General features: G+C 35.9%; 1 protein-coding gene across 1 annotated transcript; it reads left to right on the forward strand.

Moving 5' to 3' along the window:
• Nucleotides 1–3,682: 3,682 nt before the first annotated feature.
• Nucleotides 3,683–17,673, forward strand: LOC132549146 (DNA damage-regulated autophagy modulator protein 2-like). Its single transcript, XM_060213070.1, has 8 exons — nt 3,683–3,761; nt 9,219–9,450; nt 11,585–11,638; nt 12,388–12,455; nt 13,897–14,042; nt 14,274–14,454; nt 15,874–15,944; nt 17,419–17,673. The coding sequence occupies exons 1-8, from the start codon at nt 3,683–3,685 to the stop codon at nt 17,671–17,673; spliced, it is 1,086 nt and encodes a 361-aa protein (XP_060069053.1).
• The last annotated feature ends 1,667 nt before the right edge of the window (nt 17,674–19,340 follow it).

A 19,340-nucleotide genomic window follows, 5' to 3' on the forward strand; every position in this document is an offset into this window, starting at 1 on the left:
TCACTCCCGCCAAAGAAACCAAAGATTGTTCCGTCAGCTGGAAAGGTTATGGCCTCGGTTTTCTTAGATGCTGACGGTACTCTGATGGAAGATTACCTGAAAAAGGACAAACAATCAATGACACATATATGCATCACTTCTTAGGTAGTTAAGAGAAAATATTCTTGCTCCATCAGACATTCACCTATTTTCAAAATCCGGGACCCACTTTCGGTCAGATGATCACGTAGTGGATGACTTTCTGAACGGTTAAGAAAGATATTTCTTTAAAAGTGGCATTGAGACCCTTAAAAAGAAAAAAAAACATTTTTGTTATCTCCCACAACACACGAAATGATGTACACAACCTTATGCGTTGTAGATGACACTTTGAGGCGCCGGTGTTTGGAATTGATTTCCAGCAGTATCAAGACTTCAATAAGAAGTCCGACCACAAAATAAAGATGTCCTTTTCTGTGTAATTACTCTCTTTCTAGTACACCAATGATAACGACATTACCGCAGCACAATCTAATGGTCCAAAGTGTCATATGTGTCCGACATCAAGGTCATATCTTACTGTCTTTCAACCTTTTATGTTAGTCCCGAATATATCAACTTATATACGCTTACTGTATCATGAATCACATTTCATCCGCCAGCCTAATAGTTATAACGGGTTTTCGATAGAGTACTAAATAGTTTAGAAATATTTCTAGTCTCTTTAGTCATGTCTTATTTTTATGAGAAATATTTCTAGTCTCTGTAGTCACGTCTTATTTTTATTTGTTAAAGTATCTCTTTCTTACACGGTATTATCTAATGTCACCGTGTTACCGTGGTCATGGTACTGCAACAACTATGGAACCTCACAAGACACCCCGAAATATCCTAGTTCATCCTAAGGATAAAACACCTAAAGAAAACGACGCGGAATGCGTTTACAAAACCGACGAAAGAACTGCGACGCATCGTATATCAGAGAAACAGACAGGAGATTCGGGGTCCTACTTAATACACATCAGAAAGACACAGAAATCCCAAGAAGGTAAAACAATCACTAGATCAGTGCGAAAACAATCTGTGTCCTAGACCAATAAATCGGCACTTACAGGCCATTCCTCACGTTAAAATGATATCATTGACAGGGCAAATTCCAAAACTGTCCACAAGGAAAACAACCTTTCAGATAGCTGGTTAAGGAAGCCATCTGGATAGCCACAATACTTAACAGGGACAAAGGGGGCTACATATTATAGCACAAGTGTTAAACAAAGAGTAGCCTAACGGACTACATAACATTATTGCAGGTTTGTGTATTTTACGGTCTATAATCTGTTTACTATCTCGTCATACTATTTTCGACCTTAGTATACATAGGATTATAGTAAAAGTTGGTCGATTCCTGCACATCTCGTACATCACGTACATCTGTGCTAGAACACTCCAGGCTGGTCATTTGTCTGATGAAGGTGACCGTGTAGTCATCACAATGTCACAATCTAATATCCTACTGGTTGTGTTTTAAGAAGTTCTATTCTATTGACATAACCAGCCCCAATAAAATGTTCCGAAAAGAACTTTTATTTGTGACTATAAAAATAAACTAACTTTCATAGGTTCAATGACGAAGAAGACCCAGAAATTCCACACAATCGATCTTGGTGGCAGTAAGGCATCAAAAGGATATGATGATATCAAGTATTATTGACAATCTTGCTTCCTCAATCTGTACTTTGAGTATTGACTCGGGGTCAGACAACACATTCTCTATATAATTATGTCGATTTTATCCCTTTCAATTCATTATATATTTACATTAAAAATAAATAAATAAAATTGACCAAATCACCCTATCCAATTATCTCTATACCAAAGCTTCATGCTTCTATGAACGATAAAGATATTACTTAACGACCAGTTCTACTAAGCAGTCATTAGAACTGATGAGATCCAGTTTGCTAAAAGTACAGTATAAGTATATTCTTATTACTGCGCACATTAATTGTTTCTTACTTTAACATGCCTGTTTTTGCTTTCATTTCAATCTGTTCCAAAAACGAAAACCATAATGTAAATATCCGTTTTCATTTGTCAGATTATTTTTGTCTGAAATGGTATGATACTTTATCTTTATTCTACCAGAGGGGATTTTACCACTTACTGAGATAAAATTAATGAGCCTGTACAAGAGTGTGTATTATTGCAAGATCGAGTGAAAATTACTTTTTTGATCAGTTGCTATGGAATCTACTAGTGAGTAGCATTTAAGTGTAATGTGACAGCTCCTGTTATAGTAAGTACGTGTTCTATTTTGCTACCAAAATTTTTCACTTCAGCCATTATACATATGCTGCCACTAACCATAAGTTTTATTCGCTCTGTGAGAAACTGATTTTGTCACAGGGACCTAACGATTTGTTATAGGTGTATATAGCTATATTCAGTTTGCTCAAGTCACAGAAGAAATTTACAGTGTACAACTTATCTCTGGCGAAAAGAACATTTTTGATTCGCCTCCAATATCAATGATAGATGATATCAACCGATTTCAACTGTTAACTTGTACTTGTGTTATATAACCCATCTCACACAACCCATCCTCTAGAGAATGTACACAACCTTAATCATGTTAAGCATCACTTCTAGGTGTTTGGAACTGACTTTCATCAGATCTCCATCGATTAAGACTTCGTTAGGAAGTTATAAAACACCATGAAATTGTCTTTCTTTGTGCTGTTACTCTTTCTAGTCAACGACTGATAAATATGTATCTACGGCACAATCTACTTGCCAAAAGTTTCGTGTCTGACATTTTAGATATACGTAGGTTGATGAAAATTATGGGACAATTTAAGGTCCTCATGACGATCTTATAAGGAAATATTCTATTTCATAATTCTATTGTACGGAATGAAGTTGGAATAGTTTGATGCTCGGGAGTTTGCCTTGTTGTTCTGTTGTTGATTACATTATTGTTATTTGGGAACGTGACTTGATTTACTAGTCTTGATCCAGGTCGTCGATGAAACAGAAGATGCTTACCCTCCGGAACACATGGTCGTATTATCTTTGAACTTTTGCACAGGTCCGTTTGTTGATATTTTATTGTTAATATTTTCATCACATTAAAGTTTGAATTGTGATTCCATTGACATGTCTGTTTTTTTTCTTTCTTTTTTTCTTTTTGCACACTTATAAGCTAACTTTATCATGGTTTATATCACGTTTCATTCACCATCCTGATATATTACGTGACAGTTATGTCTTCTTCTGACTGGCATACTGAAGTTACTTAATAGATAATATGTAAAACGAAATAACTAATTCAAAACAAATATCTCTATCAATTCCTTTTGAAGTTAACAGTATTTGTGATAAGAAGTTCCGGCAATAGTAGCATGTTTTTACTGATGAATGATAAAAATATTATGTCGATAATATTGCTAAACGGTAAATATTGTTTATATTTTACATCAACCATAGCGAAATTGCACGTTTGTTTATAGAAATGTAAATGTAAAGTCTTTTGTGGAGAGAACGTTGAATGAAGGTAGATACTTCAATGGGCAGACTACTGATTGTAGTTGAAAGAACAATAAACTCACAAACCACAGAAATAAATCCTCAAGGGCGATAACTCTGTAGTGAGATAGAGTTGAAAGCACAAACAGGTTGATATCGTTATCTAGGGAGCGACGGAATGTCAACAAGACGGCTCCCGATATCACGTTGCCATTGGAATACGAGGCAACAAGCGACACACATACCGACCTGGACTGGTGAGTTGTCCTCTTACTTTCTTTATGTGAGTCAAAGTCAAATATATCAATCGGTTGATTCTAAAATAAGAAATCATTTTACAGTTGGATGTTATATACTGTTTGTTGTATTATTAACAGTGTTTGATAGACCGGCGTATCTTTTGCAGGTAATAAATGCATAATCATATTACTTGTGTACAACACACGCAATAGGATTGGACTTAATATATCGTGATAACAGTATTTGTTTTACTAAACACCACAGATTTAGACCTGTGCATATCTTAACTTGAAATGGTTGCTTTAGAAAGATATAAACGTTGATATATATAAAGGTTGTACATTATATCAATTCTATATATTTTTTTTCTGAACGTATATTGTAAGATAAAAACTAATGACTTATGATAATGATGTGTAATATTACCGTCTTTCTTAATATACACGTATATTTTTCTTAACAAGACGCTCAGTTACTTGTATTCGCACAGAATAATTGTGGCAAAAGTACCAAATAAAACACGAGACAATTTATGATGTTCGACTTAGGTAGACAGGTATTACATAACATTAAACGAATAAAACATTTTCAACAAGTTAACACTAAATCTACGCAAAATAAACCATGTGATATAAATCTGTCACATATAAGTACATATCATAAATACTTTAAGTCATAAACTTAGGAGTTATGGTCTCTTGGTGAATACTGTTTTAACGCAAATCAATTAAAAATCAGTAAAACAATTGTATGATGTGAGATCATTCAAGTCTCATTAAATCCCTGTATCATGCTGTTTACTTTAATATGCCTATATAAAATAACAATGGAAATTGAACACAATCACGTCCGAAATGATGTATAAAATAAATACCGCTTGTCGATATTTCTTTTAAGTCAATATACGTTTGGTAATTTTCTCATAATTGTGTTGACAGACCGTTTACGATATAGGCTATTTATTTAGTGAGTATTCACACTAGGACACTGCTTGGGTACCCGATTCCCTGCCGTTAATAAAATGCTCACAGGTTTCGCAAGAATCGCAATATACAAAGAAGTAATCCCTATTTCTGTAAATACACGAAGATTTGTAAAATCCTTGTTACAGTGAAATTATTCGGTTTCCTGGAGTTCCTCTGTATAACTTCCCTAAGAATTTATAGGTCTACGAATCTATTTTCCGTTAAGATTTGACATGTTTAATATGTATAATAGATATCGTTAGTACTATTTAATCAAATGCCCATGAAGTAGCGATTATTTTAATACCATGAAATTGGGAGTCCCAAAAGTTATAATACTTCACGTAATTCACGAGTACAGTATATCTATACTTTATTTTCTCATATTCTTTATGTGAAAATTTCAAAATCATTGAAACTATAGAAAAAAATTTCAAATATCTTAGCTAGTATTTTTGTTCACTTATTTCCTTGGTTTTAAGATTTAAATCTTTAGCATTACTGTCGAATCCTAATAGGGCGAAACAGCTGTATAATGTAGCATTAGTGACGAGTCCAAGGAAGGGAAGGGCGAAACAGCTGTATGATGTAGCATTAGTGATGAGTCTCAGGAAGGGCGAAACAGCTGTATGATATAGCATTAGTGACGAGTCATAGGAAGGGCGAAACAGCTGTATGATGTAGCATTAGTGATGAGTCTCAGGAAGGGCGAAACAGCTGTATGATATAGCATTAGTGACGAGTCATAGGAAGGGAAGGGCGAAACAGCTGTATGATGTAGCATTAGTGACGAATTCCAGAAGGGTGAAACAGCTGTATAATATAGCATTAGTGACGAGTCATAGGAAGGGCGAAACAGCTGTATAATGTTGCATTAGTGATGAGTCTCAGGAAGGACGAAACAGCTGTATAATGTAGTATTATTGAAGAACCTTAGGAAGGCGAAACAGCTATATAATAAAGCATTAGTGACGAATCCTAGAAGGGTGAAACAGCTGTATGATGTAGTATTAGTGACGGGTCTTACGGAAGGCGAAATAGCTGATGCAATTTACTTCATCCTAGCGCCTGATGTCCTAAATTTGTTATTTTTCCTTACCCTTTATGACTATACATGGACTGAAAAAAACTTTTAAAAATTTTATCCGATTCGTTAATGCGTGTATAAGACAAGTCTGCGACAATATATTGTTAGGAGAATAAATCATGATTGAAATATTGCTCATCCTCTGTTCTGATTCCTTTGTGTGCGAAGCCCAGAGAAGAAAAAATCATGCTTTCCGTCCTTTTTGTTTGTGCTAGCAGCAATGTTTAGGTGATGGCATTAATTGTTTTCTATGTGTCCCATCTTTTAATGTACTGATGGTGTCAGGCATTTAGCAAGCTTTTTGTTTTGTTTGTTGTTGCACCAGAGGTACGTAGCAAGCCTGTTAAATAGAACATGGAAGACAAACTAAACACTAATGGAAAACAGATGTTTATTGTCTATATCAATAAAACTTTGTCTTTTTCTTTGGTAACTCATACATTGCTTCCCAGATGCCATTACACTTTTCTTTAACTTAATTAGACTGACCAAGATTTACATGGCATGTGTCGTCAATGAAGCAGAAGAGGCCCAGCCTTCCAGTTTCCAAGTCGTATTCTCCTTATATGTACATGGTTCAGGAGTCTCCGTGTCAATCGTTCTTTTGTTCCTGTTTCGCCCAAGTTTCAGCGCCTTTGAATTTGATCTAAGATTATATTGACCTTTCGGTATTGTTTCACACCGATCGTCATGTTAGTACATAATTTGTTCTATATCATTCTATATCTATGACACAGAAAATAAGTGGCAGGACAAATGAAGTGATAAAAAGTTAAAGGCGATACTGTAGGCCAGACAATTCCATCATTGATATAAGCTCATTACGTAATGTTGATTAGAAACGACTTTTTTTATATCACAAAACTACATTCGAACATTGTTGGTTATTTTCAAATCTTTAAATAAAAATGCGTCGTGCATAATGAACACTTATAATGCACCGAAGGCGTGATTTACGAGGCTGTTATTTAGATCCATGGCGACTGACATGTAAACACCTACCTGTATAACAGCTGTGATATAATTCACCAGAATCATACGTACATCATTAGTACCATCGATTAGCTTAGGGTAGTGGTTGGTTAGTTTTACTAGTCACGTCAGCTGACTAGATATTATGAAATCCTACTCGATTATTAACTAAATACATGAAGCACGTGTTTGTTACATACATTTCTTTATTCCATTTGTGACACAAGGACATCAGTAATCACACCACTTTATTTCAAAACACCTAAATACTAGCTGGAAATGCTCTTTAACAGCATTGCTAAAATCAATCATTTGTTCTTAATTATTACATATCTTAAATATACACAAACAAATACTGGACACCCGACCCGGAGGAGACGGATGAAAAGATTTTTATATTTTTTCTAAATATTTTCCCCTTGGACCAGTAATCCACCGAGTGAATCATTCTGGTTTCGGTATTAATGTGTCAGACAGTATGATAATTATATAACAGTATTTGTGACATTTTGAGTAGCAATAGACGACAGCAAAAATAAATATTAAAACGAATAAAATGTAAAAGTAATAAAATACTGGTATTTAAAAAAGTTGTCGGAAATAGGTAATAAATTTAACCATTAAATACCTTGTTTGTTTTTACTCAAGAGCACGGTATATATTCAATGAAGACAAACATATTACATCACAACCTAACATAAAATCTTAGCCAAGTAATACAGTGTTGACAGGATCCAGCCATCCCTATATCTAGTAACACATTGTTAGTAACACATACAGTGTTGGCAGGATCACGCCACCCCTATACCTAGTAATACAGTGTTGACAGGATCCAGCCATCCCTATATCTAGTAACACATTGTTGACAGGATCCAGCCACCCCTATACTTAGTAATACAGTGTTGACAGGATCCAGCCACCCCTATACTTAGTAATACAGTGTTGAAAGGATCCAGCCACCCCTATACTTAGTGATATAGTGTTGACAGGATCCAGCCATCCCTATATCTAGTAACACATTGTTGACAGGATCCAGCCACCCCTATACTTAGTGATACAGTGTTGACAGGATCCAGCCATCCCTATATCTAGTAACACATTGTTGACAGGATCCAGCCACCCCTATACTTAGTAATACAGTGTTGACAAGATCACGCCACCCCTATACTTAGTAATACAGTGTTGACAGGATCCAGCCACCCTATACTTAGTAATACAGTGTTGACAGGATCCAGCCACCCCTATACTTAGTAATACAGTGTTGACAGGATCCAGCCACCCCTATACTTAGTGATACAGTGTTGACAGGATCCAGCCATCCCTATATCTAGTAACACATTGTTGACAGGATCCAGCCACCCCTATACTTAGTAATACAGTGTTGACAGGATACAGCCACCCCTATACTTAGTGATACAATGTTGACAGGATCCAGCCACCCCTATACCTAGTGATACAGTGTTGACAAGTTCCAGCCTCCCCTATACATAGTAATACAGTGTTGACAGGATCCAGCCACCCCTACATATAGTAACACAGTGTTGATAGGATCCAGCCTTCCCTATACATAGTAATACAGTGTTGACAGGATCCTGCCATCCCTATATCTAGTAACACATTGTTGACAGGATCCAGCCACCCCTATACTTAGTAATACAGTGTTGACAGGATCACGCCACCCCTATACCTAGTAATACAGTGTTGACAGGATCCAGCCACCCGTTACTTAGTGATATAGTGTTGACAAGCTCCAGCCACCCGTATACCTAGTAATAGTGTTGTCAGGATCCAGCCAACCCTATACTTAGTAATACAGTGTTGACAGGATCCAGCCACCCCTATACCTAGTAATACAGTGTTGACAGGATCACGCCACCCCTATACCTAGTAATACAGTGTTGACAGGATCCAGCCATCCCTATACTTAGTGATATAGTGTTGACAGGATCCAGCCACCCCTATACCTAGTAATAGTGTTGACAGGATCACGCCACCCCTATACCTAGTAATACAGTGTTGACAGGATCCAGCCATCCCTATACTTAGTAATACAGTGTTGACAAGCCCCAGCCACCCGCATACCTACAAAGCAAATACAGATATTGCACAATAATATTAAAAAGTGATATATTAGTTAAATATTTGACATGATTCATCATTTAATCCACACCCTCCTGAAAGAAATATATGTAGATAGTACAAATATAAGGAAGGTTCCCAGATTATATGTAAAATATCTAGAAATAATGACGAAATGAGATCCTCATTTTATTTCCTCTGTAAAACAAGACTTTAATGGACCTTTTTGTATGGCATTACCTCTTTGATTTTTGATCGTAAATCAACGTTTATGTAGAACACATTCCATTTTTGCTTTTGTGATATAGTTCAATAAGATAAAACAAAATGAAAGTAATTCTTTGACTAAACACGATTTTTTCTAACGAAAGGAGACGAACTACAGCCAGAAGGAGACGAACGACAGCCAGGAGACGACGGGATACTAATATTGTTGACGGACAGAGACGAAACGGAGGGAGAGGAAGGCTCACCATTGCTCCGTAAGGGGAAGTACCTGAACAGATATAAGAGATTTGAAGTTGACACAATGATATTGGGTGACAGATTACATGTTGTGACCATTATAACTGCGATCTATGTTCCGGTGTCCTTTATCATAACGTAAGTATACTTAATACATAGATACTGATATCATACCGACCCCGATCTGAACCCCACGTAATACAGAGGTACATATATCATAACGACCCCGAGCTTTCCCCACGTAATACACAGTTACTGAAATATCGTCCCCGATCTTAACCCAAGTAATACACAGGTACTGATATCATATCGTCCCCAATCTTACTTACGTAATACACAGGTACAAATATCATAACGACCCCGAGCTTACCCCACGTAATACACAGGTACTGATACCATATCGTCCCCGATCTAACCCCAAATAATACACAAGTATAGATACCATATCGTCCCCGATCTAACCCCACGTAATACACAGGTACTGATATCATATCGTCCCCGATCTAACCCCACGTAATACACAGGTACTAATATCATATCATCCCCGATCTTACTTAAGTAATACACAGGTACTGATACCATATCGTCCCCGATCTTACCTTACGTAATACAAAGGTACTGATACCATATCGTCCCCGATCTAACCCCACGTAATACACAGGTACTGATATCATATCGTCCCCGATCTTACTTACGTAATACACAGGTACTGATACCATATCGTCCCCGATCTTACCTTACGTAATACACAGGTACTGATACCATATAGTCCCCGATCTTAACCCACGTAATACACAGGTACTGATACCATATCGTCCCCGATCTAACCCCAAATAATACACAGGTACTGATATCATATCGTGTCCGATCTAACCCCAAATAATACACAAGTATAGATACCATATCGTCCCCGATCTTAACCCACGTAATACACAGGTACTGATATCATATCGTCCCCTATCTAACCCCACGTAATACACAGGTACTGATATCATATCGTCCCCGATCTAACCCCACGTAATACACAGGTACTGATATCATATCGTCCCCGATCTAACCCCACGTAATACACAGGTACTGATATCATATCGTCCCCGATCTTACTTACGTAATACACAGGTACTGATACCATATCGTCCCCGATCTTACCTTACGTAATACAAAGGTACTGATACCATATCGTCCCCGATCTAACCCCACTTAATACACAGGTACTGATATCATATCGTCCCCGATCTTACTTACGTAATACACAGGTACTGATACCATATCGTCCCCGATCTTACCTTACGTAATACACAGGTACTGATACCATATAGTCCCCGATCTTAACCCACGTAATACACAGGTACTGATATCATATCGTCCCCAATCTTACTTACGTAATACACAGGTACAAATATCATAACTACCCCGAGCTTACCCCACGTAATACACAGGTACTGATACCATATCGTCCCCGATCTAACTCCAAGTAATACACAGGTACTGATATCATAACGACCCCGAGCTTACCCCACGTAATACACCGGTACTGATACCATATCGACCCCGATCTAACCCCAAGTAATACACAGGTACTGATATCATATCGTATCCGATCTAACCCCAAATAATACACAAGTATAGATACTATATCGTGCCCGATCTAACCCCAAATAATACACAGGTACTGATATCATATCGTCCCCGATCTTACTTACGTAATACACAGGTACTGATATCATATCGACCCCGATCTAACCCCACGTAATACACAGGTACTGATACCATATCGTCCCCGATCTAACCCCACGTAATACACAGGTACTGATACCATATCGTCCCCGATCTAACCCCACGTAATACACAGGTACTGATATCATAACGACCCCGATCTTACCCCACGTGATACACAGGTACTGATACTTTCATGATTGTCCTCTCGCTAGATCAAGTTTCTGTGGTTCTCCCAGTTTTTATGCTTTTTTCACCATCGACAATAACCGGACTATAATTTTCTCTATAATTGAGATATGTCAAGATGTCATTTTTTGCTAGAAAATCAAGAAAATGTGCCTTTCAAAAATAACAGCATTTAAAGTAGAAGGTCACATGACCTGTTATTAACCACGAAAATAAGAACGTGTTACTTAGTCGTGTTCTAAGTATATATATAAGTATATATTAGGGAGATTATATATTGTGTAGCAAAATTATTTATCTTTAAAAAAGATAACTGCCTTGATGAAATTCATTTCAAATATAAAAATTGAACATTTCTTTCCTTCAGATATACAATCGCAGTATCCAATGGTCATGTGGAGGCCGGCTTCCCCTATATAAGGTAAATAATGTTGTAATACAAGGAGGATGTCAGATCGGTGATGGGGAGGGACTAACTTCCCCTATATAAGGTAAGTGTTGTTTGAATACAAGGAGGATGTCAGATTGGTGATGGGGAGGGACTAACTTCCCCTATATAAGGTAAGTGTTGTTTGAATACAAGGAGGATGTCAAATCGATGATGGGGAGGGACTAACTTCCCCTATATAAGGTAAGTGTTGTTTGAATACAAGGAGGATGTGAGATCGGTGACGGGGAGGAGCAGGGTTCCCCTATGTAAGGTAAATGTTTTAATACTTGGAGAATGTCAGATCGGTGATGTGGAGGCGTCTTCCCCTATATAAGATAAGTACAAGTTGAAACATAGGAGGATGTCAGACAGGTAATGTAAAGGCTGTCTTCCCCTATATTAGGTAAGTGTTGGTTAAAAACTAGGAGGATTTCAGACGGGTGATGTAGAAACGACAACATATAAATTACTTACCTGTCATTAGAATCATAATGCAAATTCAATGGAATTAGGGCAAAATATGAATAAAAGAAAGATTTACACAGAGACTCCTAAATAAGTACAGGTGTTTCGGAAGTGTAAGCGTTGTCTGAGTACGGCATACAGGCTATGCTAATATAACACATTGTTGCCGATCACAATATATCATAAAATGTTTGACTATAGACAATTCCGTCAATGGCATTATGAATATTAAGGCACACAAATACATGTTGGTCTGATTAACTTTTCATTTTCAGTGATACCGGCACACTTCCTCCTGAGAGCTGCATTTTCGGTCAACTGCTCAATTTCGGCGCACTTATAGGTACGACGTCTCAATTTTAGATACTAAACTGTTTTTTCTAGGAAAGCAAAATTATCGAGAGTGCAAAAAGTTACTTGTCGTTCCTTTACATGTATCTTAATTATTAAAAGTAAACAATACAAATATTTTCCCATTGAAAACAATCAACAATGTCAATCTAACATAGAAAAATTAAAAAACAATTATGTATAAGTGAAGAATTTTCTACCTGTACTATATGTTTTACATGAATAAATGTGCAAACTATAATACGCAGATATATATATACGTATTCGACAATCAAAAAAATTGATAACATCATTTAATAATTGTCTTCCTTGTATCATGCTATGTCAATTTGTGTTTTTGTTTCCTTTTCTTTTGATTACTGTTCTATCACTTTCCTCTGGCGTCATGGTATCATTATTTTCACCGTCCGTTACTTTTATTACAGCCATCATCTGTTTACAGTTGCCTTCTTCAGTTACACCAAGTTCATTCCTCAATTCCCGTTCAGAATATCATTGCTTAATTCACTATACGATGTTTTATGTCGATATACCGATTGGCAGCATTGTGGAAAAATCATCAATTTCTTTCTTTTGCTCCGAGGTTCATTTGATAGATTTTCTCTTTTAGACCAATGACGCGGTTCTTTTGTAGGGTTTGGTTATTTTCTCATCCTCAATACTACAAAGTTTAACACCCCCTTCGCTTTCTGCGCCCCGAGAAAACATTTCGTGACAAAATTCTAGAGCGTGTTTTAGGAGAGAAAAAAGACCAATCACAGACTGATACGCTCCTTAAAATATTAATAAAGGAGCCACGCCAATCTCAAAGACCAGTACAACATACCGTTATGCAACCCCAACAATCGTGTACAAAAAAGGATCGAACCTTTGTTCTCTTCTTATATACAAGGTCTCATACATGGAGCCTTCAATTTTGCCATGAAATATTCTAGAATTGCAGAGGGCGATAGTAAGCCTAATCCCTGAAATATCGAGGATGTCATCCAGTTGTTTCGTTTGAATTCTTCCTTCCTGTTAGACCCCTTGTATTTACATACTTTACATGGTATGTTCAACAATATAACAAAATAGAAAAAGGGCAACCAACATATCAAAGTTGATTCACACTTATATATTGTTGACTGTGTCTAGGATATCGTCCTATTTCCCCATTTGTGCTGCATCAGAGATTTAACATTACCATTGTTTTTAAACATATCGCTTGTAATTTTTAATTAATGTCATGGCTTACTGTTCTCACTCTGGTTGATCAGTATACAGCAGCTAGTTTAGTCATTAGTTTGTATCATATATCGTTGTTTTATTTCAGTGCCTCCGATACGATTCCAACTAGTGTCCTCTGACCGAGCGGTGTATTGCAGCTAATATTACCTGCTTTTTTGATATGGAGATAATTGGAGTCATTGTTCTCTCATTTGTTTTATCAACAGCTGCCTGGAATGTGTACATTCGGTACAAACAGATAAAGGCCACTTACGAATCCTTTGACAGGCCGGGTATATTACGGGCTAACACAATCTCATTTGTTCTCGGTCTTTTAACAGCCACCGGAGTTAGCATTGTCGGCAATTTCCAGGTAATTATGGAGCACAAACCAGAACACAAGCACAAAATCATAGTCCACTGTAATGGAGTTTAATATGTCCAGACCACTGTTGCGTTTGATTCTGTAACTATAACTTAAACATGATTAACACTGCTTCAAATTGATTTAAGTATTGATATTTATTCAATTTATTATGAATATGTTATTATAAACACGGATGAAAATAATAAATAACTAATTAATGTTTTTTGATAATTTCAGGAAACAAATGTTATAGTTGTACACATCATTGGTGCATTCATGGCTTTTGGTATCGGCGGACTCTACTGTTTCGTTCAAACCGGCATGTCATTCAAAATGCCGGAACTTCCGGGAGCGACCCCGTTTATCAAAAAAATTCGGGTTCTTCTTTGTGTGCTGGATATAATATTTTTCATTCTCAGTATCCTTTTGAATATTTTCGTATTTCCCTGCATTTTTCGAAGCTCGTTTTTCGGCGTGAGAAGACTTGCAACCTAGCAAATTCCACATGCTTCTCCATCGCAACATTGGGGCAAGTTTGTCTTCGTTGTTTTTTTACGTTGGCGTGTATTACGAAAGTTGTACCTATGAGAATATAAAATGTACGCCTTACGTTTTACAAAAGGAAATTCTGAGAGTTTCAACGTAAACAGTCCTAAAGTTTTAACATACATCCTAAACGGTATACATCCCAAGCGATATAATGAATCCGTATAACTAACATAACTTATTCTGTTAAATAATTGTGGTATTCTGGTGTTTTGAGTATTGTACAATTGTTGTTTCGGTAATGTTCTTTGACTGTTTCACCAGTGCTCATAGCTACATTCTATGCAAGTAAACAACAAGGACACGATATGAAATGGACATCAGATGATCCCGTGAGTATTTCTAGTCTATTTACTTACACACCTTACACAGGAAACATTCTTATCTGCTTTAAATGCGTTAGTCCCCTCTGCTCTATTAATGACCAGTAGGATCACGTCTTTTGCAACGATATGCTGTACTCCTTTCCTATTTTATTATCAGTATGCTTACATTTACTGCAATGCTAGTGCTTTTAAAACTATCTCTGGCTTTAAACACCACGGTATAGTCTAGGGAATGATTCGCTACCGGATTATTTGGTGATTCGTTAGTATGGTAAACAAACCGTTTGTTTTTAAAGTACTCTAAATTAGAGAGATGATGTCTCTCAGTTTCTAAGATTACACATTGACTGAGAATACTAATTTATGGTTGAATATTTCAACGTTTCGTCACTACATTTGTCTTAAGTAAATATAGACATGAATAAGCAAAAATGTTAAATTAGATCGAATTTCTATACTTCGAGTATGAAACATTTTTATTGAACTTCAAATCTTTCAAAATAAGGAATATGCTTAACAAAAGAATATTTACAAGGGACACAATACACTCGCGAATGTGTGAGGAAAAAAGACGAATGTTTACAATGTAAGATAAAAAGAATGATTCATTTTTCTACATTTTTCTACATTTTTCAGTCAGTAAGTTACATACGTGCAACTATTTGTTGTAAATCAGAGTCATTGCAACATTGTAGACTGAACTGACATGCATGGTAGCAATGTACCAATTTTTTTAACGAAAAGCTTATCAACATGTTTTTACTACATTTTGATATTTTGGGTTCATCTATTTCATATAGTTGTCAATTTGTCCACGGTTTTATGAAAATAGTTTAATTCTACAATTCGTGGTTATCACCCCTTTCCCCACTTATCGTTAAACAGATATGAAAAACCTGATAGTTCATGGATACAACATGAATCAATTTTATCACTGTTTGGTTGTGCCTTGACTATATAACTAGCCTTTTCAGGGTCAGAATCTACCGGTATTGGTAATCATATATATCACATGAAGTGGAAACCAACCGAAAAGGTAAATATGGTGTTCAGAAATATCCTCTTTACAATATCCTGTAAGTTTAGTTGGTTACAAATTATTTTGAATTAGGTCTATCCATAGCCTCCACCTTTACACCTATCTGTATTTTGTCGTGACATTTAACATTTATTTTATGAGATATTAACATATTCTTCATATGGTTGTTTCAACGTATGGACGACTGGGTTTGAAAACATAAAACATAAATTTACACATCGCATATTTGCTGTGTACATAACCCCCTGTTTAAAATGACTAACATATTCTATGTATATGATAGAAATACATTTTGTCATTTTACATGTTAATAATGGAAGGTCTGACAAGGCCATGACTTCAGCAAGGAAAACTCTATATCGATAACAGCATTCAAACGTATCTGCTTTTAAGTACACTGGTATTTCTGTCTAGTGCTTTGCATTTTCCCCAATTGCTTCTTTTCATTATAGTGCAATATATACCAATATTAACTTCATACTGAAGATAAAACATGAATTTTGCTGTTGTGTATGAAATGCCTTGAAGACATTCATGAGCATGTATCAGTGCGATGCCCTGCGAATTTTGAGCAGAAATAAAAATTCTATGTCCTATTATTGGAAAACACAGTACTTTATTCTTTTTCAGGGTAAGCTTTGGTACACATTTTAAATATAGATTTATAGAATCATGATCAGTACGTAATTGCATACTTTTCCTCCGTGTCTGAATATGTTTCTATAGTTTGAATTCAGATTAACATCGGCACCCGGTTTTATCAAGTAGCTTTTAAACTGACACTGTTATACCTAGGAGACAACGCATGACCAAATTTTAACCAATAACAGCATTGTTGATATTAATCTTTACTATCATTCCTTTCAAATCTTACTTAGTTGCAAAAGTAAGTATACATTGAAGATAAGGCTAACATATTTCCAACACAGAAAAAAATAATATGTACGCAGGACCAGTATAGATTTAGAGAAATATAATTAACTGTTTCCACTAATCCAATGTAATTCAACAATTAAATACACGATACAGAATTATACTGATGGTGGTTTGTTGTGATTGTTTGCAATATATGCACTTCAGTATATTTAGTGCCTTGGTTTCCTCCTGTATAAGTTCCTGAAGACACATGTCTTCATTTGACCATGCTTATTTAGAGGAAATAAACCTTAACTACAACTTTCCCTAGAGATACAGTCATATAGTTTTGTAATGAACGTCATAATCTTCATAGACCAACATTTCCCTTTTTTAATCATAAAACATTAAATAATGACTGTTCAGTTGCTTTATGTTATGGTTAGAACTGTAATATGATATCAAACGATATATGTATAGATATTTTGAATGTATGGATAGTTTTGATAAAAAATACCTTACAAGTATGAATACCAAAATGAGCAAATGGTAACTATAAGCTTTATTCCTAATTCGCTTAATTGTTTATAATTGACTTCGGAATTGTTTGATCTAGGGGTATGCTGAACACTTGGTGGCAACGATATCTGAATGGTTAATGGCCATTTTCATAGTGATGTACTTTGTGACATTCTACAAAGAGTTCAACAAGTTCAGATTGACATCTCCACAAGTCGTATTTGATATAAAACCTGACATTGGCGACAATCAATTTAACAATAACAGTAATGGAGAAAGAACAAATGGAACTGAATTCGTGCTCCCTAATAACAGCAACATAAAAGGTACAGGTGTGGGATCACTTCCGTGAAATACATCCATACACCAGGAACAGGTGAAGGTTCACTTCCGTGATAATTACATCCACACAACAGGAATACATCCACACACAAGGAATGGGTGAAGGTTCACTTCCGTGAAATACATCCATACACCACGAACAGGTGCGGGATCACTTCTGTGAAATACAGCCACACACCAGGAACAGGTGAAGGTTCACTTCCGTAAAATACATCCATACACCAGGAACAGGTGCGGCATCACTTCTGTGAAATACAGCCACACACCAGGAACAGGTGAAGGTTCACTTCCGTAAAATACAGCCACACACAAGGAACATTTGCGGGTTCACTTCCGTGAAAATTACATCCTCACAACATGAACAGGTGAAGGCTCCCTTCCGTGAAACATTATACTTGGCTTAACCATTACAGTCACAATATTTTACAATGATATAATAGTATTGGTTGTACTACAACATCAATTAGCATGGGGATGAATTGTTGACATCGATATTACATCAAACTGAATACATAGTGTCATGATTTATTCGGTAATAAGAGTATCATAATACTAACCATGTATGTGTATTGTTTAATGAATTTAAATGATTTTATCGGTTTCATCGAATCCATGTCACGTTCCGGACAGCGCCTCTTTATCGAAGCCGAGATAACATTTGATTTTTTTTCAAAGCTAGAATTAAGTGTAATGAATTTAAATACAGAATGATTACCAATGGTCTCCATCTTCAGTTTTTTCTGGTTTCACAGAAAAAAATGCAAAATGGATGTAATTTACATGGATGTCATGAAATGGACCGGTTTATTGATTCATTCTCAAGGTAAATGTAAAGTGTATTAGTGATTTCTGTGAGAAATATTCATTTTCTATTTAATTTGAGTTTAGATTATGATTATGTTGACATATTGGTATTTTCATATTTTATTATCTCATCCCCATCCTCGAAATGTATGTAAGGCAAGTAACGAAGTTATGTCTACACATATATATCATGAGAAGTTCAGACAAAGTATAAAAATGTAGTCATTTTTTTACACATTACCTGTGAGATGCATTGTTCATCACGCTCAATCCCTGCGAAGACGTATTCGACTACGCTTTCGTAAACAAGAATTATGTGTTAATATAAAACCCTTTTCGAGTTACAGTCAAAAGAGAGCAATAGGACATCACTAAATTTTGAATGAATTTTTATATTACACCACGAAACATTTTGTCAGAGTTTCTTCTGTTCTACAACAAAACTTTAAAATTCGATAGTTTCACACGTCGCATATTCATTTTAGAAATTCACGAATTTAATTGTGAATCAGCTTTGTACCGAGTGACGCAGAAATCACATCAGTCATTTTCAACTATTAACCAAGATGATGAGAGAAGCAATACATGTGAAATCTCGAGCTTAACGAGGGAAATTGATGAGATCGAAAAAAAGAAACAACTGGAAATGATAATGATGAAAACAAAAACAAAGTGCGCAATACTAATGCATTATACTGTTCAAGAAGCAAAACCAAAACAGTTGCTACCAGTTAAAGTCATAGTCAATGCACATGATTAACACTATTTATCAATAAATTATTTGCATCGGTTTGAAACCAGTCCTTAGTTTTTTTTAAATCCTGTCAACCAAAAAGAATTATGAGACATCATCAACGCTATCGGGAATCAATT

The sequence above is a fragment of the Ylistrum balloti genome, unplaced genomic scaffold, assembly GCF_031769215.1.
Source record: "Ylistrum balloti isolate Yb309-2 unplaced genomic scaffold, AGI_CSIRO_Ybal_v1 Utg369618, whole genome shotgun sequence".
NCBI classification, from domain to species: Eukaryota; Metazoa; Mollusca; class Bivalvia; order Pectinida; family Pectinidae; genus Ylistrum; species Ylistrum balloti.